This window comes from Aphidius gifuensis, linkage group LG1 (assembly GCF_014905175.1).
Source record: "Aphidius gifuensis isolate YNYX2018 linkage group LG1, ASM1490517v1, whole genome shotgun sequence".
NCBI lineage: Eukaryota > Metazoa > Arthropoda > Insecta > Hymenoptera > Braconidae > Aphidius > Aphidius gifuensis.
In genome coordinates, this window is record NC_057788.1 from 28,704,923 (window position 1) to 28,728,907 (window position 23,985).

The 23,985-nt window shown below is 25.3% G+C and overlaps 5 protein-coding genes across 8 annotated transcripts; 1 reads left to right on the forward strand and 4 right to left on the reverse strand.

Annotated features, from left to right (window-relative positions):
* Positions 1–171: 171 nt before the first annotated feature.
* On the reverse strand, positions 172–1,818 carry LOC122860160 (zinc transporter ZIP1-like). The gene is made up of 6 exons (XM_044163850.1): positions 1,616–1,818; positions 1,368–1,532; positions 1,151–1,294; positions 621–1,071; positions 408–534; positions 172–325 (listed from the first exon to the last, which is right to left on the reverse strand). The coding sequence occupies exons 1-6, from the start codon at positions 1,810–1,812 to the stop codon at positions 243–245; spliced, it is 1,167 nt and encodes a 388-aa protein (XP_044019785.1). The 5' UTR covers positions 1,813–1,818; the 3' UTR covers positions 172–242.
* Positions 1,819–3,316: 1,498 nt separating this feature from the next.
* On the reverse strand, positions 3,317–7,525 carry LOC122860178 (RNA-binding protein 1-like). Of its 3 annotated transcripts, none has more exons than XM_044163875.1 (7): positions 7,255–7,325; positions 6,793–7,038; positions 6,494–6,625; positions 6,079–6,126; positions 5,904–5,951; positions 3,487–3,573; positions 3,317–3,397 (listed from the first exon to the last, which is right to left on the reverse strand). In XM_044163875.1, the coding sequence occupies exons 1-7, from the start codon at positions 7,320–7,322 to the stop codon at positions 3,394–3,396; spliced, it is 633 nt and encodes a 210-aa protein (XP_044019810.1). In that variant the 5' UTR covers positions 7,323–7,325; the 3' UTR covers positions 3,317–3,393. The 3 variants fall into 3 exon arrangements, 1 of the variants encoding a protein (XP_044019810.1); XR_006374430.1 differs by lacking the exons at positions 3,317–3,397; positions 7,255–7,325 and adding exons at positions 4,278–4,947; positions 7,389–7,525 and having other exon boundaries at positions 3,484–3,573; XR_006374429.1 differs by lacking the exon at positions 3,317–3,397 and adding an exon at positions 4,278–4,947 and having other exon boundaries at positions 3,484–3,573.
* Positions 7,526–7,994: 469 nt separating this feature from the next.
* LOC122860175 (small nuclear ribonucleoprotein-associated protein B) lies at positions 7,995–9,202 on the forward strand. Its single transcript, XM_044163873.1, has 3 exons — positions 7,995–8,119; positions 8,391–8,922; positions 9,015–9,202. The coding sequence occupies exons 1-3, from the start codon at positions 8,117–8,119 to the stop codon at positions 9,140–9,142; spliced, it is 663 nt and encodes a 220-aa protein (XP_044019808.1). The 5' UTR covers positions 7,995–8,116; the 3' UTR covers positions 9,143–9,202.
* Positions 9,203–9,389: 187 nt separating this feature from the next.
* Positions 9,390–15,065, reverse strand: LOC122860127. 2 transcript variants are annotated; one of them, XM_044163802.1, is made up of 8 exons: positions 14,857–15,052; positions 13,841–14,547; positions 11,320–13,719; positions 11,122–11,244; positions 10,917–11,049; positions 10,424–10,652; positions 10,079–10,191; positions 9,390–10,002 (listed from the first exon to the last, which is right to left on the reverse strand). In XM_044163802.1, exons 1-8 carry the CDS (start codon positions 14,915–14,917, stop codon positions 9,794–9,796), a joined length of 3,975 nt encoding a protein of 1,324 aa, XP_044019737.1. In that variant the 5' UTR covers positions 14,918–15,052; the 3' UTR covers positions 9,390–9,793. The 2 variants fall into 2 exon arrangements, with proteins under 2 accessions (XP_044019737.1, XP_044019736.1); XM_044163801.1 differs by having other exon boundaries at positions 9,467–10,005; positions 14,857–15,065.
* Positions 15,066–15,608: 543 nt separating this feature from the next.
* LOC122860151 lies at positions 15,609–17,408 on the reverse strand. Its single transcript, XM_044163840.1, has 2 exons — positions 17,317–17,408; positions 15,609–17,016 (listed from the first exon to the last, which is right to left on the reverse strand). Exons 1-2 carry the CDS (start codon positions 17,378–17,380, stop codon positions 15,725–15,727), a joined length of 1,356 nt encoding a protein of 451 aa, XP_044019775.1. The 5' UTR covers positions 17,381–17,408; the 3' UTR covers positions 15,609–15,724.
* Positions 17,409–23,985: the final 6,577 nt, after the last annotated feature.

Below are 23,985 nucleotides of genomic sequence, written 5' to 3' on the forward strand. Positions count from 1 at the left end.
AATTAAACTTGGTATTTTTTTATCTATAAAAAATTTAACATTAATATAGTTAATTTGTAGCTACTTTGAGACATCAAAAAAATGTTTAACAATTATTTTAAAAAGTTAGTTAATAACAATTGAATATAGCCAATACTATCATGGACAAAAAAAAGTATCATAATGATGTGAAATTAATAAAATTTTTAGAGTAATATTTCAGGTATTATAATGTATAATTAAGATAGAGAAATATTAAAATACTAATGATGGTGATCATGTCCATCGCCATGATGATGATGGTGATCATGTCCATCGCCATGATGATGATGGTGATGATGTCCAGCTAAATAAACAAAAAGAAAATGTATATAAATATATGTAAATTACATTAATTTAAAAGCAAAAAAATATTTATAATATCTTACTGTATAATTGAATAACAGCTATCAAAATAAATCCGATGAAAATTGAAAGAAATTGTATGATTCCACGACGATTGTCTTGCAATATTTCAAAGAATACTACATAAAGAAGTGTACCAGTTGCAATTGCCTACATTGATGAAAATAAATAATAATTAAAAGTTGAATAAATTTGATTTATAGAGAAGATTTAATGATGATTATTCAAGAATTTACCTGAAGAACAATTGGAACAATACTGGTGTCATTTGAATTTTCTTGATTAACTTCTATAATCACAAGTCCAATTCCAATTCCAATTGGTGAAACAATTGCAAATATGGTAATGTAAATAATACTGAATATGGATTTGATGTTGTAAGTACGTAGCTGTACTCCAATGCAAAATGCAATGACAAATTTATGAATTGCAACAGCTAAAAACATTTGTAAAACATCATTTTGATGTGTCATGAATCCTAATGCAAGACCTTCAAATAATTCATGTGTTGATATTCCCAAAATTATAAAAAAACCTTTCAACAATCCAGCCAATGAATTTTTACTGTTTTCTAGTATTACAGCTGGAATGTGAGAATGACCATGATGGCTATGGTGACCATGGTGGCCATGATGACTATGATGTTCGTGATGACCATGATTACCATTTTCACAATCTTTATGATGTCTGTAAATATATATTTATTTATTTAATACAAATTTATTATTAATAACAACATAACAATTAGTTTGAAAAAAATTATTACCTCTTTGAACAAACATCTTCTACATCACCAACTAAAGTACTGATACTTGGAATTGAACTTTTTTTCAATCCATTTTCTGCTTTTTTTTGTTGTTTTTTAATTATAATTTCCATAATTTCTTCTACCAAGTACATCATAAAAAATCTGTAATACATATATTATATTTTAATGATAAATTTTAAAAATATATTTAATTTTTTATAAATAATTTACTTACCCAAAAAACATAATTAAAACCACGGCTGGTCCTCCAAAATCTGATTTGTTCTTTTCAAATGCTTCAATCATTTCATTAGTTACTTCAGGTAAAAGATGAATGAATATGGTGGCAAGTAATACACCACCACCAAAACCCATCAAAATTTTAATTATTTTTGAACATCTAAATGTAAATCAAGCAATTATTTTATATATAGTTTTAAATAATAAATACATTGAGAATAAAAAATTATTATATTGTTATACCTGTCAGAGGAATTTGAAAATTTTGTATTTAAAATTGGAATTAAACCCATTAAAATACTGACGGATGATAAAATAATCATTGCAAGTATTTTATACAGTATTGTATTATCATGGTGATCATGGTGATCATGATGATCGTGATGATCGTGATGATCATCATGATGTAATGATGAATTTTCTCCAATGTGTGATTCCATTTTTAAACTGATAAAAAAAACTAAAAGAAAGAAAAAAAATTTATTTATATATTTTAACGATAAATTAAAAATAAAAATAAGGTCAGATATATTTTTGTCAATGTAAAAAGACTTGATTAATAATTATTATAAATGATTCATTAAATTATTTTATATATTGAAAATTGTTTAAAAGTTGAGGAAAAAATTAAAAAATTAAAAATGTCGAACGCCATTTTGGGTGTAGCCACGTTTTATAACTTTCCTAAAATTTTATTTCATTGTTTCTCTGTTTAAAATGATATTAAATTAATAATTTATTCATTATGTTTATTTATTCATTTATATTAATATGCTTATGCTTAAAAATTCACAATGAATTGTTTATTTCAATTTAAATAGAAAATATGAAGAACGAAATGGCGTATTAGTTGATGGAACAACTTATTGCCACGTGGTACAATGTCAAAACCATTTTTCATTTTAAAATAATATTAAATTGATAAAAACATTGAAAATAATTAATAAAAAAATTAAACTATAATATTAAGAGTAAAAATTGAATTTCAAAATAATATAATAATTTAACAAGGTTCAAAAAAACATGTAAATTTAATTTAAATATTATGATTATAATTAGCTATTAATTTAGTTATTTTATGTACTTACAATAAGAACGAATTGATCAATTAAGTTTGAATATTTAATTCAAAATCAAATAATAAAATATGAGCGTATCCAAAAACGGTTTCGATTAAGTTGATCAACTGATGAGGAGGAGGACACGTAGACAACTAATGACAAGCTTTCTTTTTCTTTATATTATAATTATTTATATATTAATGATGTTTTGTCCTCTTATCATGTTTTATTTATAAAATGAAAAAAAAAAAATAAAATAAAATTTCCAATAGATTAATAGACAAAAATAGAGAGACCTCTTTGGGCTGCGTTCCGAGTTGTCGATCGGATCCGATCGGATCTCCAAGGTGGCGATGTTCAGGTCAGCTATTAAAAAATATTTCTAAGACCCGATGTTTTTCATCAAACAGGTTTAGTTTAGTTTAGCAGAAAAATGTGAATAGATTTTCGAAATAATATATGCAAAGATATAAGTAAAGTTTTCGACACTTAAATTTCTTTAACTTTAAAGCAGCAAATTATGACAAAATTAGGATTATTATAGTTGTAAAAAAAATATTGTTTAAATGAAAACTAATTAAATGAATTATTACAGTAATTATTTTATTTTTATTAATTTATTCTGAGTACAAAATAACTTACAACTCAATTATAGTCAAAATCACTGACAATGTAACGGATTAAAAAAAAAAAAAAAAATACTCAAATTTTGATACGAGTAGAGCTAAAAGCTTGAAAAAAAAATTTTTTTTTTTCATTGTTATATTTTAAAATTAAGTTAATAACTTCAATTTTTTAATTATTAAACCAGTTACAGTGTATATAATTTTAAAACGTGATGTTTTTAATTTTAGATTTTTTTTATTTTTCTTATATTTATTTGTTGATTTAAATTTTAAATTTTATTATTAATCAATCATCTTCATTAAATTTGTCCTGGTTGTTTATGACTTACAGCACCTAGCTGTAAATATCAATTATTAATTAATGTTTTTTTTTTTTTGCATAAATAAGCTTGTTGTTAATCAACGATAATTAATTTATTTTTAGTACCGTCTGTCGCGTGAGTCGGAACGAGAACGACGGTCTCGGCTGCGACTACGTGTCAATGATCGCCTGCGGGGACTACGTGATCTTGATCTAAAATTTAAAAGAGAAAAAAAAATACATTTATTAGAATTAAATTATATTTACAAGATGAATAATAATTACGATAATTATTGAGCATTATTTTAGTAAAATTAATTTACTTTTTAATCAATTTACAAAATCAAATTTTTCGAAACTCGAAATACCAAAATAATGCCCAAATAATTGGTAAAAATTATATTAAATTTACTCAAATTTATATCACTTATGAGAGAGTTAAAAAAAATTTACAAAAAAAAAAAAATTTCTTATTCAATTCAAAAAATTCGATAGACTAAATAACAAAAAAAAATTCTATCATCAAATCGAAACCAACACTTGTTTTTAATAGAAATTTCCAACCGAATTTAATAGAAAAAAAAAGTTTAAAAAAAAAAAGATTTATAAATATGTTTGTATGAGATGACAATCACTACTAAAATTTATTAAACAATTAACAATAACTATTTTAATAAAAAAGAAAAAAAAAAAAATTGGTTTTCACTGAACAAACGATAGTGTATAAAAATGAGTATATATCATGTTTGAAAATGTAAAAGAAATAAAAAAAACAACAAATTAAACTATAATATAAATGAAAAATAAATTAAACAAAAAAAATAATTAATCATTTGCTCAGTGAATATATAATATAAAATAAATATAAATTAAAATAAAAAAATATAATAAAAAACAATTGAAAATTGGTGAAATACCAGACAACTGTGAGCATGTGGTGGTTGGTGGTTGGTGGTGGTTGGTGGTGATGGTGATGGTAGTACTTGGTTGGGTGGTGGGATGGTTGTGTAGGTGATCATATTGCATTTGGCTCAATTGAAGACAAGTGGACGATTCGCATTGTTCAGCTAAGTATTTTAACTTGTGATGGTTGACGAGTAGTAGCAGTAGAAGAACGTTTGGGTTGCAACGCGTTGATTTTTGTATTTGTTTTTTATTTGATTGATTATTTGATTTATTTATTTTTGTTTGTTTTTTTTTTTTTTTTTTTTGTAATCGAAGAATTCATACGCGTTCTGATTGTTATTATTTTTATTGATGAAATTTAAGATGCTCCTAAGTAGTCTAGAAGTTGTGGTAGATCTGAAGAAGTCGTATTAATGCGAGGATAACAGACGTTGTGACAGACGACTTTTATTTTCTCCTAACGGTGGTGACTGATGGTGACTGATGGTGAACTGATTGGGAGGTTAGTGGGCAGGCAATTTGTTTGATTTGTTTTTTTTTTATTCAGTTTTGATTGCTAGTTTTTTTGATATTTTTTTTTTTGTTCACGGAGGCTGTTGTAGTAGTAGTAGCAGTAGTAGTAGTAGAAGTAGTAGTAGTGGCGGGGAGACGAGAAGAGCTAGGAGCTGACACTGGTAGAATCTGCAATGGTCAGTTTTTTTACCAATATAACAATACTCCGTGTCACTATATTTTTTATAATAATATTATATTATATATTTGATGTTTTTTTTAAATTAACTGTTATGTGTTATATATATAATTATTATTATATTATTTTAATTATTAAACTGCCCACTTTTGTTATTTTTAAAACCGGATATTATTGTGCTGTTATATATGATAAGAAAAATTATAAATAAATATTATTTAAAATGAAAAAAATGAATAAACAATTTAATAATAATAAAATTGTTTCTATTTTTTTGTTTGTAAGTGCGTTTATAGACGATGAGCTAGTGACAAAATCATTTGAAATATTTTTAAAGCTAAATGGACTCATTGAAGCTCTAAATCCGCTTAAAATTGAAAATCGAAATTCGAAATAAAGCTGATATTTATGTTAGTTTTAAGGCTTTATTTATTGGATTATTTAAAAATAATTCAAGTGATTTTGTCACCAGCTCATGGACTAAAAGAATTAATATGTGCAATGTGATAAATATGTTTATTTTTTTTGATTAAACTACATCGTCTTCCATCTGTTGCTACGCTATCAAATAACGCATTAATTAAATATTCTATTATTGCAATAATTAATAATTTAAAACCCAACTATTTTGTATAATTTTTTAAATCAAAATTATAATGATTAATTGAGTGATACTACGTGCAATAATAATTAAAAACAATAAATTATTTTTTATATATTAAAGCAAGTATTTTTTCTCTTTTTTATATTATTTTTTTCCTGTTCAATCAACTAACACAATACGTACATAATTTATCAAGTTGACAGGTTTCTTGTCACTTGATAACGATGCTGTAAATTATTTTTACTAATCTAATTCAATCAACGATCAAAATAATAACGTAAAATAATGAAAAATTAATATAAATATTAATATTTTTAATTTTTTTTTTTAGTTTCTTCTTACCTTGAATAACGATTAATTGGTGATCTCTTTGGGCTCTTGGACAAAGATCTGATGAAAATAAAAAATAAATTTTGTTTAGCATACATTGATTTTACCAATAAATACTTTTTTTTTTTTTTTTAAATAAAAAGAAGCTTTTTAAAAGAAATAAAATAATTTGATAAAAAAAATTTACCTTGGATAACGCTCTACAGACTTCTTGCGTGGACTTCTTGATCTGGATCTAAAAAATGACATGGTGTTGTGATTTCTAGTGTTATTTATTTAAACACAATAATAATAATAAAAAAAGCTAATTTATTTATTATTGCAACAAGTGTGTAAACAACAGTGTTAAATAATTTCCATCAATAAAAATAATAAAACTCTAGTACTAACTGTTTACAATTAAAAAAAAACAATAAAAAATTATCCAGATTAAAGCATGCATTAACTTGAATGACTATTAAATTCAATTAAATGAAATAACAACAATAATTAAAACTCAATTTACACACAAAACAACAAACTTTTTGTACTTAAAACATGAATAACCAGCTTGAATAACAATTAAATATTAATTGAAATTAATTTATTAATCATAAACATACCTTGGTGCACCTCTGCGTCCTCCTCCTCCTCCCCCACCACCACCACCGCCACCAGCTCCTCCACCACCACCACCACCTCGACGACTACGTCCAGATGACATTTCAACTCTCACTCGAGTACCACAGCAACGTCTTCATAGAAAACAAAGAAAAAAACAATTGAATTATTTTTAAAAAATCAATCAAAGTATTATTTAAATATGTATTGACCTATTTTTATTATTTAGACAATGATTGAACAAGATATGAGATTTGATTTTGACAGTGTTTATTTAGATGTAAAGTATGAATATACTTACGTTCCATGTAGTCCTCTAACAGCATCCTCAGCATCACGAGGATCTTCAAATTCAACAAATGCAAAACCAGGTGGATTTCTAGCAACCCATACATTTCTCAATGGTCCATATTTGCTGAATGCATTTTCAATTTCATGCTTACTAGCACTACTTCCTAAATCACCAACATACACCTTGCATGATAAATCCCATTCGCGATAACGCGACATTTTTGTTTCTTTATCAATTTTGGAGCCTTTGAACACTCTGAAAAATATATTAATAATAATGACAAGTTAATGACGCCATTTTTTTTTTTTTATTTGCTAAATTAACTCAAGTATATAATTATTATTAATAAATTCACTGTTATTATGTAGATTGTCAATTATTTATTAGTTAATTATTGATGACTGATACTTTTATTATTCAAAAACAATTGAAACAAAAAAAAAAAATTTTATCAATAATAATAATATATACAATGAATAAATGACGATGGTCGTTTGGAGTAATATATTGTCGATCGATAAAACCCACGCCATGAACATTGAAATAAACTTAATTTAATTATTGTTTATTTTAGTATTTTTAATAATTTAATTGTTTATACACACCTTTGTTAAGAATGTTGAAAGTTGTTAAAATTTAATGTATAATATTTTTATAATTAAACGATAATAAAACACAATTACAATTCTAAACACACAATTCTCTAGACAAAATAATACAAAATGGCGTTTATGTCGGAATTTTTTTTTGTTGAAATTTCATTGAATTTTGCTCGGCTATTTTCGGGTATAATCGTTTTATTAAGGCGACTTTTTTTTTTTCATGACAGCCATCTTGACCGCGAAAATTTAAAATTGACAAGTAAATAAACAACTAAATATAAATATTATAATAATATTTATAATAATTATTATTATTGTTATTTATAATTATTAATAATTTTTGCTCGAAAATTATTAATTTAAATCGTATAATATTTATTTTTATTAATTATTTTTAAATCTTAGAAAAAAAAAAAAAAAATGTTAATCTTTTTTTTTTCATTTAATTATTTTAATACTATACCCAATTAATAAATGTAATTATTATTATTTATTGAATAATTTAATTTTAATATTTATATTTAAAATTATGATAATTAAAATTTAAAATTTAATTACGGTGTGTGTGTTTGTGTCAGTGTGTACATGCGCCGTCAACACAACGCCACACAAAAAAAATTAATTATCAGCCGGTGTTTGGATGTGCGAAAATATATAATTTTGTCCCCTAATTTCATAAACATAAATAATAAAATATTCATAACAAAGAGACATAAAAAAAACACGTCAAAATGGTAAGTGAATATATTAACATTTAACTCAATAATTAATAAAGATTTAATTGTTAAAAATTGTCCTCGCGTCGTTAATCTAACCTCTAAATTTTTAACGTTTTACCAATGTTTACCCTTATTAATTATTATTATTATTATAATATAAAAAAATAAATAAATAAATAACAATGAGATAAAATTTATATTCTAATAAATCATAATAAACAATAATAAATTGCATTAACAATGTTTATAGATTAATAATTAATAAATATATTTGTATTATTTACAGACGATTGGTAAAAATAATAAGATGTTACAACACATCAACTACAGAGTTCGTATAATCCTTCAAGATTCACGTACATTTATTGGAACATTTAAAGCATTTGATAAACATATGAATTTAATACTTGGAGATTGTGAAGAATTTTGTAAAATAAAGCCAAAAAATACAAAACAACCAGAAAGAGAAAAAAAAAGAGTATTAGGTTTTGTATTATTGAGAGGTGAAAATATTGTATCACTAACTGTTGAAGGACCACCACCACCAGAAGAAGGTTTACCAAGAGTACCAATACCAGGTGCCGGTCCTGGTCCAGGTATGGGACGTGCTGTTGGACGTGGTATGCCAGCAAATGTATCTGGTGTACCAGCTGGTTTACAAGGACCAGTACGTGGTGTTGGTGGACCATCACAACAAATTATGACACCTGGTGGACGTGGACAAGTATCAGCACCACCACAAATGCATCCTGGTGCACAATCAATGCCAGTACGTGGACCACCACCTGGTATGATGGGACCACCACCAGGAATGATGGGTAAATTTAATTTTTTAACATAACTTTTTTCAATTTAAAAACAATTACTATTTTAGTAATTAATTTTTATGTATTTTCTATTTAAAAAAAAGGTATGCCACCGGGAATGCCACCAGGTATGCCACCAATGGGACGTGGTGGACCACCAATGCCACCAGGTATGCGAGGACCACCACCTGGTATGATGAGAGGCGGACCACCACCACCTCGCCCTTACTAATTATGTTCAATCTATTCTTACAATAATATACAAAAAAAAAATTCCTTTTTTTCTTCTATTTTATTTTTTTTTCTAATCGTTTTTTTTCTTTGAAAATAAAAAATAAATACAAAAAATTTAATTAATTGTTAAATTTATTTAAATAAACATTCATCCAATTAATTACATGGTACTTTCATTCATCAGCAATTATTAAAATATTATTATTAATTTTATTTGTTAATATATTTAAAAATTAATAGATTAATTTTTTTTTTTTCTTCTTAATTTATAAATATATTTTTTTTTTCCATGTAAATTTGTTTTAAAAAAAAAGGTCTCTTTAATACACTTTAAATTTACAATAATTAAACGTAAAAATTTAATGAATCACTTAAAATGAGCAGCCAGCGTTCAAAAAAGTATTTAAAGAACGAAAAAAAAAAAAATTATAAAAAATTATGTTTCTTTTTTTAATTATTTTTAAGATGTGTTGACAGTATAACACGATTATCAATAATATCAAATTGTATGACTTAATATTTATTAAAAAATAATATATAAATTAAATAAGTCTTCATCTTGATTAGTAGGTACGTCAGGCTGGAGTATTTAAAAAAAAAAAAACTAACAAAAAAAAAATGAATTTTCTATAAAAAGTTAAATATACTGTTACGATTCATTGTCTTCATATTCATTGATTAATTCAGGATGTGTTATTTGTTGTTCATTAATATGATTATCATGAAATTCTTCAACAGTGTCTTCTTCAAGATAAGTAAATGTTTCAATTTGCGAACCAGTTGATACTATTTGTGTTGGAAACATATCCATTTCAGTTGTTATTTCTGTTCCATCAGTTTCAATAGTACACACATTATCTGCTGCAAATAAAATTCAATCATCATCATCATCATCATTTTATGTTTTATTAATCACTAAAATTAATAAAATTACCATTTGATTCGAAATTATAAACTTCATTATCGGACGGTAAAAACACATCTTTTTTACAATTTGTTGTGTCAGAATCATTTAAATATTCTCCTTCATCCATGTAAATGTCATTGCTAAAAAAACAAATCACAAATTAATTAAATTTATTTATTTAAAAGGCCATAAAAAGAAGCTAAAGAAATGTAAAATAAAATCAACAGTAAAGACAAAGTAGACACTTGTTTATTAATTTTTTTCTATTCAACTTTTATAATGATTTTTTCGAAATATTAAATTGATTTTTTAAGTGTCTACTTTAGCCTACTTTAGCCCACATAATTCATATATAATAGAAAAATAATTTACCTAATTTCACTCTCAATAATGTGTGAATTATCCTGATGAACAATATCACCATGTATATTAACTGGTAAATTTAAAAATCCTCCATTTAAATCATTAATTGAATCTTGATTATTTAAATTCAATGATACATCATTATCATGTGAATTATCATTAATAATAACTGATGATGCTGATACAATACTTGATTCAATATGATTTTCATAATCAATATTATCATCATATTCTTTTTCTATATTTTTAATATATGAATTATTAATTTCATCAGTATTAACTACATTATGAATATTTTCATTATTTAAATTATTAATATCTAAATGTGAATGATTATATTCAAAATTTAATTGTTCATTTTTATGAAAATTTAAATTATCATAATTATTTATATTTAAATTATCAATTTTATCAACTTTTATTTTAAGTGATTTATTATTATTTTTAATATTAAGTAATATTTTATTATTATCAGACTTTAATTTTGAATTAACAAAATTACCTGGTAATGTTACCAATTTTGGTATTTGATCACCATTATTACCAACTTTTGGTTTATGTGGTCGTAAACAAAATGATCCACTATTTCTAGTAATACATAAATTTTTACCACCTTTAACTCTATCTAATACTTCCTGTTGAATAAAAAATTAAAATATTTATTAATAAATATTGCCATTGTAATTGAATGTAGTATTATTTTTTACCTGAGATAATTTTACAGTTTTTGATAGTCCTTTTTGTACGACAATAACTTTTTTTTTCATTCCTAATTTAACATTTGGAAGAGAACTTAGACTAACTGTTTTATCAGAATTTAATGTAATACCCTGTAAAAAATAAAATAAAATAATTTATAAATTTAAAATCAATTTAAAATTTAAAAATAATCAATTATTAATTACCACTTTAGCCATTGGTGAACGATTTATATTTCCAAGTGGTATTTGTGATAATGTTACGAGATCTGATTTAACTGGTGTTGATGGTGATGATCCAGTTGGTGTTGTACTACCAGATGTATTATCAGTTTTATGTATTTTTGTTGTTTCTAATTTTTGTTGTATTAATTGTGTTAAATTTGAATCAATTAATTTTAATTCAACTTTTGGTTTTATTATATTTTTTTGTATACCAATAATTTTTGTTGATGAATTTGGAATTATTATTTTTTTATCAATATTTGATTCAATAATATTTTGAATTAATGGTGGTGATGTTGTTATTATTTTTGGTGATGATATTGTATTTAATTCTTGAGGTTGATTTGAAACAATTATTGTGTCTTGTTTAGGAGATATTAATTTCGTTGATAATGATGGTGAAATAATTTTTAATTGACGTGTTGGTGAAGTTATTCTTATTTGTAATGGCTGAGAAATAATTTTTGTTGTTAAATTATTTGGTGTTTTATTTTGTTGAGTTAATGATGGATTTTTTGTTTCTAAAATTGATGGTATTAATTTTATTTCTGGTGTTGGATATATATTGTTTGTTTCTAATATTGAAGGAATAAGTTTATCTAATGTTGGAGAGACTATTTGTATTTCTGGAAGTGGTGAGATTATATTATCTAAATTTGATTCAATAATTGGTGATTCCAACAATGGATCAACATCATCATTTGTTGGTATATTGATATCATCAGTTTCAGTATCTATATTTAATTCAACAATTTTATCATCAAAACTTGATGCAAATATATTTTCTTCAAAATTTGGCTCAACAATTTCTGTTGTTTCAAAATTTGTCTCGACAGTTTCTGTTGTTTCTAAAATTGGATCAATAATTTCTATTGTCTCTATGGCTGGTTCAACAATATCAGTTGTTTCTGAAACTTCTTCAAGAGTTTCTGTTGTTTCTAAAGATGGTTCAATAATTTCTATTGCTTCTGAAACTGGTTCAACAATATCTATTGTCACTACAGACGGTTCAACAATTTCAGTTGTTTCTAAAACTTCTTCAACAGGTTCTGTTGTTTCTAAAGATGGTTCAACAATATCTATTGTCTCTATAGACGGTTCAACAATTTCAGTTGTTTCTAAAACTTCTTCAACAGGCTCTGTTGTTTCTGAAGATGGTTCAAGGATTTCTATTGTTTCTAAAGCTAGTTCAACAATTTCCATTGCTTCTGAAACTGGTTCAATAATTTCCATTGCTTCTGGAACTGGTTCAACAATTTCTATTGCTTCTGAAACTGGTTCAACAATTTCTATTGTTTCTATAGCTGGTCCAACAATTTCTATTGTCCCTATAGTCGGTTCAACAATTTCAGTTGCTTCTGAAACTGGTTCAACAATTTCTGTTGTTTCTCCAGCATGTTCAACAACATTTATTGTTTCTAAAATTGGTTCACATACTTCTGTAGTTTCTAAAATTGGTTCACATACTTTTATAGTTTCTAAAACTGGTTCAACAATTTCTTTTGTTTCTAAAATTGGTTCCACAATTTTATTTGTTTCTAAAACTAATTCAGTATGATTTTTATTTAATTCTGAATTAATAATTGTTGTTTCTACAGGAAGATCTTTATTATTTTCTATATTCAAAGTTGTTGAAGCAATGTTAACCTCGACAATTGGCTCGTTGATTTTTGTTTCCAAGGTCACCTCATCAGTTCGTTGCTCAATCACTGGTTCAACGATTTCCCTTTCAGCATTCGTTTTAATAATATCAATAATTTCTTTTTCCATTGCCATTTCAACATTGTCCTTCACTCTTGACTCTTTATTTTTTTTACCTATATTTAACTCAGTCACTTTCCTCTCCAAATTCAACTCAGTTATTTTTGTATCCATTTTTTTACTTTCTAAATCCAATTTAATTTTTTCATCCTCCAAATTTACTTGTGAATTTTTTACATTTAAATCATCTTCAATATTATTTTTCATTGCTGATATTGATTCAACAACTTTTGTCTTATTTTTTAATTCATCAAAATTTTCTTTTACATTTAAATCAACAGCCTTCACTATTTTCTTTGATTTATCTCCATAATCATCAGCCTCATAATTTTTTGATGTAAAATTATCATTTCTTATCACTCTTGTACCATCATCAATACAACTATCAACATCACCAAACACTGACATATCATTAAGTTCATCTGAACTCTCTGTTTCATCTGTTAAATTATCTTCATCATTTAATCGATGATCCACCACCACCCTATCAACATCTTGCCTCACAGTATCTTGACAAATTTTAACACAATCACTGGATGACGTTGATAATGATTCCTTCCTCGTTAAAGATGATTTTATATTTTTAGTATTTACACTCAAATTATCATCAATAACCATTGGCTAAAAATAAAAATAAAAAAAACAATTATATCCATTTAATAAAATCTCCATGAAGAAAATAAGCAAATAGTAAAGAAAATAATTAAAATATAAATTAAATATATTATATAAAAAAAATTACCTCATGAGAAGTTGTTGATGTTGTTGAATTTTTAATATTACCAACAGAATTAAAATTATTAACATCTAAATTAATTGTATATTTTCTAACTTTTCTTAAACTATTATCATTATATGAATTTTTTCTTTTTTTACCACGTTGTTGTTGTTGTTGTTGTTTTGTTTGTAATGACAATACACTATTAAAATTATTATTATTAACTTGATTATTTTTTTCAATTGTCAATAAATCATTATCATTATTACTATTAACAACACTAGAACATTTAAAATTTTCACTAATATTATTATTATTATTTACACCATCACCATCATCACTACAATTATTATCATTTTTATCATTTTGTTGTTTATTATTAATTGTACTATTATCATGATAATTAATACGTTTTTTAGAATTTGCTGTTGCAATAACAATTGATAAACTATTAGCAAGTTCAATAAATGCTGTATGTGCTTTTGATCTTGGTATTAATGGTATTGTTCTACGTCCTTCAATTGCCCAATCAGTCCATGTATTTGGACCATATAATTTATCAGCAATTTCACTTAATTTTTCATCATTAACTGCTCTTCTTATTTCAGCACGATGACGATCATTTGATATATGCAATACTTCAGCTAATTCATTTAATATACGTTTTTTATCATCAGTAAATGAACCCTGGGCTCTCAATACTGACACCATATTTCCATATGCATCCAATTCTAATTCAAAAACAATAAAAACAATTAATAAAAATATAATTATAATTAACTAATAATTTATTTATTTAATAAATATAATTTTTATAAAATTAAGAAAGATATTTATTATAAAAAAAAAAAATAGAAATAAAAAAAAGATTTATTGTTGAAATAAACAGATAATAAACAATAATCAATTGTTTATTATTAATATTTAAATTATTTAATAATTTTGCAATTTTATATCAAGTTAATTGTTAATTGTTTAATGTTTATTAAAATATTATTATTTTTAAAATGATGCTACATTGTAAGTTGACATAACCTCACCTAGACATCTTAAACAAGTTTTGCATTGTTCTCTTGTCATGTCCATTCTAATTGGCAACATAATTAAACAATAAAATTAAATAAAAAATACAATGTCACATTATAAAATTACTAATATCATGTTGTTAAAAACATCGCAATAAACAATGTTGACAAGTTAAATTACACTTTTTACAAATGAAGTTATCTAAACGTGCTTTTATCTATTTTTTTTTTTTTTTTTTATTTCTTTTTTCAGAGAGAAGACTGAGAGGTCCCACGCCGATAGTTTTATAATTCACTAGTTTTTGCGCCATCTTACGTGTCTTGTTCAATTGGTACTACGTAGCCAAATGTATATGGTAAAGTCACAGTAAAATGGTAATGCAGAGTCTTTAATTTCAATTTTTTCTTTTATTAAATTTATTAAATTTATTTTCTTTTATTTGGCATAAGTAACTCTTTTATGAATTTTTTAAAAAAAAATATTAATTTCGTGAGAGAAAATTTTCATATTGAATTTGATTTTAGTCCATGGATAAAAAAAACGATTATAAGTCCTTTTATTAAATTTTATTTAGCATACATATTTTATGAATTTTAAAAGTAAAAATATTAATTTTTTGAGAAAAAATTTTCATATTTAATTTCGATATTAGTCCATGGAGAAAAAAAAACGATTATAAGTATATATTTAATCATTCATTCATATATTCTTTTAATGATCATCTTCTATAAAATAATAATACAACAAATTAAACTTGAGATTTTAAACCACACATGATATCAAGACTAAAATTATTACAAACATTGAAAATAGGCAAATAAATCAATTAGTAAACCAAGTGCTGATATTTATTATTTTTTTGACAATATTATCATGTATACATCACATATTGTATAAATTTTTTAATTTTTGGTTATTTTTCTTGTACACTTGAATCTTGTTGGATAATTTGGATTCTTGATTGTGAAGTCGAGTACGAGCAATAATTTTAATTTTCAATACGTACTGCATAAAATATATTCGATGTTGATAGCATGGTTTACTTTTGTCAAACCATTCTTTGACTAAATAGAATTCCTCTGATGTTTTTTTAATATTTTTAATTGATTTTATAGATTCTATTATTATTGTTTTTAATAATGGACAATAATGCCAAAATTTATTCCATATTTCATCGAATATTTTCAAAAATAATGAAAAAATTTTTACAAGATTATCTTGAGGTCGAAAAAGATGTAATACATCTGGATCCTCTAGATCATGGTCAGCCGTGTACTCACGATAACGAAGGTAACCTTCAGAGTTTGTTGATTGATCTAAGGGGGTTTTTAACCAATCATTTCGACATTTCCCACAATTATATTTTTGAAGTCCTCGACGAACTATAAAGCCACAAAAATATGTGATAGCTTGTTGAGCATACTCGTCAAGTTCTTCATATATATTCTCTTGTGACTCTTCGACATTTTCAACACTTTCTTTTGATTTTTTTGTTTCACCATACAGTGTATCAACATCTTCAAGTACTCCAACGTCATCATCTTCTTCTGAGTCGCTCTCTTCTTCATTCCACTCTTCACTCATTGAATCATTTTTATTATTAATTTTATGAGCTTCATTATAACTTGATGATGTTATTATGTTTAAACTAATTTCATTGTTATCAGTATCAAGTAGAGATTTACATTCTTTTTCAGTTTTTCTAGTATTACAACCAGCACTCTTGTATGTAAAACCATTTGAAAGAATATGACCAGTCGAAATTCGAATACCTCGAGCAGTTGGATTTGCATTGTTTCCACCTCGTTGACGAAATTTTGAAAAAAGATGCTCAACATTATCTTGATTCAGCAGTCCAGTTGCAAGCTCAAAATCAACAAATTGCAATTTTAAATCATGATATAAATTGAGAATTGAACTAATAGTCATTGGCAAGCCATCTAAAAAACCTGGATGACTCCCAAATGGTACTTTCCACTTTAATGTCCACTTTAAAAAATCTATGAGACAATTTTCAACTTGTGGATTTCGATCAGATATAACACGCTTCATATTGAGACGTTTTTCATCTTTATTTGTTAAGGTATTGAGAGCATCAATTGCATCATTACAACGTTCGATAAATCCTGCAGTTTCCATCCATGTTTTGGAGCTTATCAAAAGATTTGCATGACCTAAAAAAATAATAAACATCAATCGTAAAATAATTGTGAATACACTGCAGTTTTTCAAATTTTAATAGAACCATTATTATTTTATGTCGTAGTTATATTGAAATTTTTTTTGAAAAAAATTATTCGTTTTTTAAAATATAAATACTTAAAGTAAACATTTTTTAAATTTTACACATTCATTTTGACAATCATTTTTGTTCATATATTTGATTTTTTTGTAATCTCTACTCAAATAAAAATAAAACTATTAGAGTCTAATATAAATAAAAAAAAAATCAAAGAATAAATATATAAAATTACCTGCAGTTTTCATTGCTGCTGCGTATCTGCGACCAAACATTTGAAAAGTTCTTTTCACATTCATGGATTCAAAACTATTTGGTCGCAGATGCAATCTCTCGTCTATGTGAGATAATAAATGTGAGCCACCTTCAGTATTTCTATCCACTCGAAACGTTAAAATGAAATCATCATACAGTGCTATAATTTTTTTATCACAGGTTAATGGTTTTCGTGATCTTAAAAATGCTAAAAGCCTTTTAAATAAGTGTGGAACATCATAGCCTACATAATATTTAATACCATCATGAATAAAACTACCAATATTTACTGTTGTAAAGCTATCTTGTTGATTATTATTTTTTACTTTCACTTGAAGTAAATTAACTAAGCGTTGATTGTTAGTGCCCATATCACACGTTAAAAAACGACAATCTGCTCCAGCTTTTTTTAGTCTACTTAAGCATTCAAGTATAATTTTATATAAATCATCGCCACTTATGCTACTTTCAGTGAAAAAATAAGCAAGAGGTTGGTGCCATTTCTTATTTACATTAATACTATCAAGGCATAAAAATAAAACAGACTTTGCTCGTATATCTGTTCGTCCAAATTGTCCCTTATCAACAAGACCTTCAATCATATCAAATTTTTCAGAATATTGTTCAAATGATTTAATAACTGTTTCATCAAATTTAAGACAACAAATCCTGTTTTCTGGTGGATAACTTATCATTACTTGTTCCAATCTTTTAAATACTGAATCACAAAAGCCTGGAAGAATAGTAAATTCTTCTAGCCATCTCCTGATAGAGTTTTTACTAGGAAAATTAGCTCCATTTTGACGCAAACTTCCTAGAGCTGCTGGTGAATGATAATACAAGTTTTTTGCGACATCTCTCTCCATCCTTGAATATGGAGTGTTGGTTGTATGTAATTGCAACATAATAGTGGCTTTTGCCACAGGATCTAAATTCATTTTATTAATTATATCACACGCTTCTTTTTTTAAATGTTTTTCAAGTCTTTTGGGATTTTTAAACCGTCGACTTTTAACTAGAAGCATTTTTTTATTTGATTTGTCAATTACTGATCGAAGCATTTTCATATCTTTTGATAAAATTGAATTTTCTTTTTCAAGAATTTTACAACGATTTTGTAAATTATTATATAAACTACAAGGTAATGTCACTAATTCAGCTCTAACATCATTTTGATTTTTGGTTGCCTGATTAATTGACAAATCTACCATTACTTCATCATCAACATGTTGTAACGTTCTTTTCTTTATATTTAAGCAAGCTGTCTCTGAGTCTGGATTATTCTTACTATTATTTTCTGATGAAAAATAATTTAATAATGGAATTGCATCACTTTTCAATCTATCTTTAAACTCAGATTTAAAAGCTGACGATGGAAAATGATCTGCACAAATTTTTAAATTGCAGATATACTTATCTGAATATTTTTTTAATTCCGGATTTCCTAGAACATATGAAAATAATACTCAAATTAGTTGGGTGTATACATATATATGTATATTATTAAATTATTATTTTAAAGCTATCAAAATATAGATAAAATCTATAATTTTGTTTATATATATGTATATTTTAATTCGTTATTTTCAATAATATTTTAGTTTTAAATTTTTATTTTTTTTTCATTTTAAAAATGAATGTATGTATATAAAAATAATAGAAAAAGAGAAAGTAGGGTAAAAAAAACGTGTGAATCTTTTTTAGATTGCTTACTGCTTTTTCTTATAAAAAAAAATTATTTAAAAATGATAATTTTTAAAGGCGCCATGCAATTGTTTATCAAACATTTTTATTAACAATATAATATTATTATTATTTATAATAATCATAATAATAATAATAATTTACAATTTGTTAATAATTTATTCATAAAAAAAAAATTTAACAACAATTCAAATAAATAAATTGTTGCTAATAAATTTTATTGTTGCTTAAAATTCCCAGAACTCAAGCTACGAAGGATAGGACAAAGCGGAGACGGTGACCCCCATTAAAGATTCTCCCTCATCCAGGCAAGTTCTGTTTTAAATGGGCATTTTAAAAAATTTTACCCGATTTTGACGAAAAAATTATTTTAGGGGTATTTCGACCTCCGATTTCAATTAAAAATATTTAAAAATTTCTATCCTCCCGGGAAAGGGTGAAAATAATTAATTAAAATTAAAATAATCAATTTCGCGATTCCTGTTAGAATTAGAATGAAAAGTTTCAAGTAAAAGTTGTAGAGAATAATTTTTTAGGGGAGGTAGATTTCATAAGTTTTTTTTTTTTTAACCATCCCTTTTCGCGTAATTAATTTTTAAAGTTTTATATTTTTTTGATTAACGCGTTACCCCTCATGAACCCCCACTCAAAACTCTCCTGCGCAACCGCGATAGATATATAAAAAAAAGAGATAGTTTTATTTCGATCCGACGCTACCTGACTGTACCCGACTCGACGCACACACACACACACACGCAGCTGTTGTATTTACACGCACCATGAAAGCATTAGTGAAATAAACTTTTAAATTCGATTTCAGGCAATTTTCTTATTTCTCGCGTTGTCGGCCCGGAATAACAACAAACAGGAATTGTTAATAAAAAAAAAAACTTAACAAATAGCTCCAATATTCAAAAATGCATCAATTTTGAAAATTTTTTTTTCATCGTGTTAATGATTACATGCACTATCGTATGCTAATAAAAATACTATCATTTCTATTTTCTCATGACACGTAATTATTTTTAAGATGAAAGGGGTGGTTTTTTCGCGAAAATGCCCTAAGACGAAATTAATCTACTCTAATCAAAGAAAATTTTCCCGTTCTTATTTTATTTTTCCGTTGATTATTTGAAAAATTATTCGCGATTTCTCCGGCAAAAATATTTTTTTTCTATTCTTTTCGCGACGCGTAATTGATTTTAAGATGAAAGGGGTGGTTTTTTCGCGAAAATTCCCTAAGACGAAATTAATCTACTATTATCGAAGAAAATTTTCCCGTTTTAATTTTTTTTTTTGGTCGATTATTAAGGAAGTTATTCGTGATTTCTCCGGCAAAAATATTTTTTTTTCTATTCTTTTCGCGACGCGTAATTATTTTTGGAGGAAAAGAGGTAGTTATTTCGCGAAAAAAAAAATCGTAATATATTGTAGAAAATGTGTCAATTATTATAAAATAAATAAATTTTTGTGTCTTTCCTTATTAACAATAGATATTTACATAAACAAATTAAAGAAAAAAACTCGATTATTTAAAGAATTTCATTTGTTTATGCAAATATTAAATTTTTATTAGGCCAGACAGAGAAATTTATTTTTTAACAATTTTTTTTCCCTTAAACAGCGTATAGCCGATTCATTGTCTACTTGAAAACTTATTTTTTTCTATTTGCTTTTTCGTGGCAAGTGATGCACACAGACGTGACACACACAAGCATATAATGTAGCAATGTTCTATACTTGTTTGCTAGCAGGTTAATGTCTGTCTGTATATGCACCAACACACTCAAAAGCCAGTTTTCGAGGCAAAAGCGCAACAAAATTTTGTCTAACCGGGCATAAAATTTGGCGTTACGAGATATGTTTGAATAATTATGAAAACAAAAAAAAAGGTTTATACGGGAGGATTTTTCAAAAATATTTGTTTTCTACTTACTGCTTGAAAGATCATTCGCTTTTGAATTTTTTTTTTTTTAATTTGAGTAATGAAATTATTTATGGACGTTATGAAAAAATATTAAATTTTAATACAATGATTATTCATAATAACTAGTTATACATGTGTAATCAGCCTACTGGAAAGAAGTTGAAAAAATGAATCATTTGATTTGACAATGTTTGACAAACAAGTCTGGTAAATGGTACATCATATGTATATTGACGTATGTATTTGCATTTAAATGAGATAAGCAAAGGTAGAGAGAAGAGGTAATTCAAGAAAAATTCAAGAGGAATCGGGAAGAAATATTTTCACAAGGGCTGGCTAGAAATTAAACAAGAAATTCGAGTTAATAAAAATTAACCCTTGCGATACAACAAGTTACTTGTATGTTATTTATTTGTAATTTATCAAAATAATTTGATGTGAATATGCTCGTACAAGCAACACTATCTTGAAATTTTCATACTCAAGTGCAGTAAAGACAGAGACAGAAAAAGAGGAAGACAAAAAAACAAAGTTTGACCGAACGAATAAGAGGAGAAGCTTCAGAATTTCCCTTAAACCATTCACAATTGAGATGCTTCTTCGTGGTCCACTCAAGCCATATGCTTGGCCCCTGTTTTTGACAATGTGAATTTAAAAAATCACACTTAATAATTGAATATTTATAAAATTATCATTTATAATCGTCATTCTCAGAATTATTAATAACCATTATTGATTGCAACCATATATATTTAGACAATAGTAGGCAATATTGGAATGTATTATGATTTATGATTAATGATATACTAATCAGTGAATTAATTAATAGATAAATGTTAAATAAAACCAATATTATAAAAAATTGTCAATTTATTTTATTTTTTATAGTTATTATTATTTTCTTCTGAAAGTGTTTAGAAAAAGCAATCGTAGTCTCTCTATTTCTTGTTCTTGGTGACTCAAATTTGACACCCCGCAGTAAATAATAATAACTAAAATACAGAATAAAATAAACTAAAAATTTTTAACGTGAACATTGATAAAATTATTATTTATAATCGTGATTCTCAAAATGATCTAGGCAATGTTGAAATGTATTGCAGTAAATTATATTTTATTACAAAAAAAATTTATTTTAATTAATAAATAATAATAATTTTTAACCATTTTTAACATTTTTAAAGCAAAATTAAAAACAAAAAAATTTTTAAATATATACACATACTTTATGTATATGTATTACATATATATATACTCAAAATGATATATATATGCGCGCATTTTAGTTAATAAAAATTAAAAAAAAAAATTTCAAAGTAATAGTTAAAATTATTATTTTTTAATTATCGTGTCACAAAATCATTGGTTTATGTAAATAATTAATTCAACACTTACCACAATTTTCAATCCACTTTTTTTTCTTTGCAATAGATTTCTCTGATTTACCTCCGGGAAAGCAAAAGATATATACCAGAAAAACAGTCATTTTTACAATTTGCATAACTACAACGACGATCTGTTCGTATGTATGATGACATAATGAACCTAGTCACAATAAAAATTATTATGTATATGTATTTTTCATTTTTAATTTATACTTACAATCTTTTCTGTTGTTGACTAATATAATATGTTTTAAATCGAAAATGACACCATATATAAAGCTGCCTGAATAACAACGGCAAAGCCAACACTTAAGATAACGATGTGTTTTTGTTTTTACCAATCAACAAAAACAAACTAATAAAAAAAACAAAAAAACGTTCCACGACTTCAACAAAATAAATATGTCAGTATGATTTTTATTTCATTAGTTAAAAAATTATTCCGATTATTTTTTATTGGTATTCAAAATTAGTGTTCGTAATAAAAATTGATTTTTAAATTATTAAAAACATTTGAAATATTTTTTTCTTTTTTAAGTTGATATATATGCCAATTGTTATTAACAAATAAATATGTTAATAATTAATTAAGTGATTAAATTTTTTCACACACCATAAACAATCATTTAACGATAAAATAATCTATAACTTTTATCAACTTGCTGAGACACTGTTATATTGTTGTGTTAGATGAAAAAGGAAATAATAAAAATATCGAGCTTTCACAGATTGCATAAACATTTGCTAATTCAAACTTTTGATTATATAATTTATTTATTTATTTTATGTATTATTTATTCAAATAATAATATGATATATTGTTTGATGTATCAGTGATTCACTTGGTGGTTTGGCTAACACAAATTCCACCGTAATGTAAAACCATGGAAAATTGTAATATACCACTATGACAATACGATATGGTCAAAATATGTCATCAATTTTTTTACTTTTTAAAAAAAAAGAAAACCATTTTATCAAAAAAAAAAAAAAAAAAACAATTACACGTTGACGACTTGAAAAAAAATATATAAATCTAGATCGGTTTAAAAATTAATACCAAGAGATCTTGATTGTCCAACAGCCCGATAACTTATGTTGAAAAATTAAAAAAAAAATAAGTGAGACATTGGCAGAAGAGTTGAGTCATAAAAATGACCTCCAAAACAGCCGTTAGAAAAAGAACTAAAAACCATTTGTATCTGCAACATTTAATAGTTTTCATTTGTTGACAGAATAATTTTTCAATAGAAAAAAAAAAAAAAATAAAACAAACTGTGTACTAACAGCAGGGTACTCACAACCACAGTATACAAAAATATATGGAAAAAAGAGATAAGATATTTTGAAAATATTTTTATGAGCCTCTAAGCCGGAAAACCAATTTGCACGCCCTGACCCTCAGATTCCAATAGTTTCTCAATTCTATCTCTTTGAGAACTTTGTTTTTCCTTGAAAATATATTGGTCATCATTGAAAACATTTTAAAAAATCTACATGCAATTGGATCTTGAAGATTGAGACTTCAACGTTTGTTATTTTCTATGCTTGAGTAATTTTTTTTTTTATAGATACGTTAATCAAATTTTAATTGTCCACATACTCTTTTTTTAATATCACTTAATGTATTTTT

What these genes read in the sequence shown, in the direction of transcription:
- LOC122860127 (XM_044163801.1), bottom strand. Translation starts at nt 14,917, where the DNA reads ATGTTGCCAATTAGAATGGACATGACAAGAGAACAATGCAAAACTTGT. An exon ending in CATCAACAACTTCTCATGAG is followed by an intron (nt 13,720 to 13,840) that starts GTAATTTTTTTT and finishes TTTTATTTTTAG; the next exon opens with CCAATGGTTATTGATGATAA. An exon ending in AAACTGTAAAATTATCTCAG is followed by an intron (nt 11,050 to 11,121) that starts GTAAAAAATAAT and finishes TTTATTCAACAG; the next exon opens with GAAGTATTAGATAGAGTTAA.
- LOC122860151 (XM_044163840.1), bottom strand. Translation starts at nt 17,380, where the DNA reads ATGAATGTGAAAAGAACTTTTCAAATGTTTGGTCGCAGATACGCAGCA. An exon ending in AGCAGCAATGAAAACTGCAG is followed by an intron (nt 17,017 to 17,316) that starts GTAATTTTATAT and finishes TTATTTTTTTAG; the next exon opens with GTCATGCAAATCTTTTGATA.
- LOC122860160 (XM_044163850.1), bottom strand. Translation starts at nt 1,812, where the DNA reads ATGGAATCACACATTGGAGAAAATTCATCATTACATCATGATGATCAT. An exon ending in GAAGATGTTTGTTCAAAGAG is followed by an intron (nt 1,072 to 1,150) that starts GTAATAATTTTT and finishes ATATATTTACAG; the next exon opens with ACATCATAAAGATTGTGAAA. An exon ending in AGCTGTTATTCAATTATACA is followed by an intron (nt 326 to 407) that starts GTAAGATATTAT and finishes TTGTTTATTTAG; the next exon opens with CTGGACATCATCACCATCAT.
- LOC122860175 (XM_044163873.1), top strand. An exon ending in ACCACCACCAGGAATGATGG is followed by an intron (nt 8,923 to 9,014) that starts GTAAATTTAATT and finishes TTTAAAAAAAAG; the next exon opens with GTATGCCACCGGGAATGCCA.
- LOC122860178 (XM_044163875.1), bottom strand. Translation starts at nt 7,322, where the DNA reads ATGTTCATGGCGTGGGTTTTATCGATCGACAATATATTACTCCAAACG. An exon ending in ACCATCGTCATTTATTCATT is followed by an intron (nt 7,039 to 7,254) that starts GTATATATTATT and finishes TATATTTTTCAG; the next exon opens with AGTGTTCAAAGGCTCCAAAA. An exon ending in GGACGCAGAGGTGCACCAAG is followed by an intron (nt 6,127 to 6,493) that starts GTATGTTTATGA and finishes GTCATTTTTTAG; the next exon opens with ATCCAGATCAAGAAGTCCAC.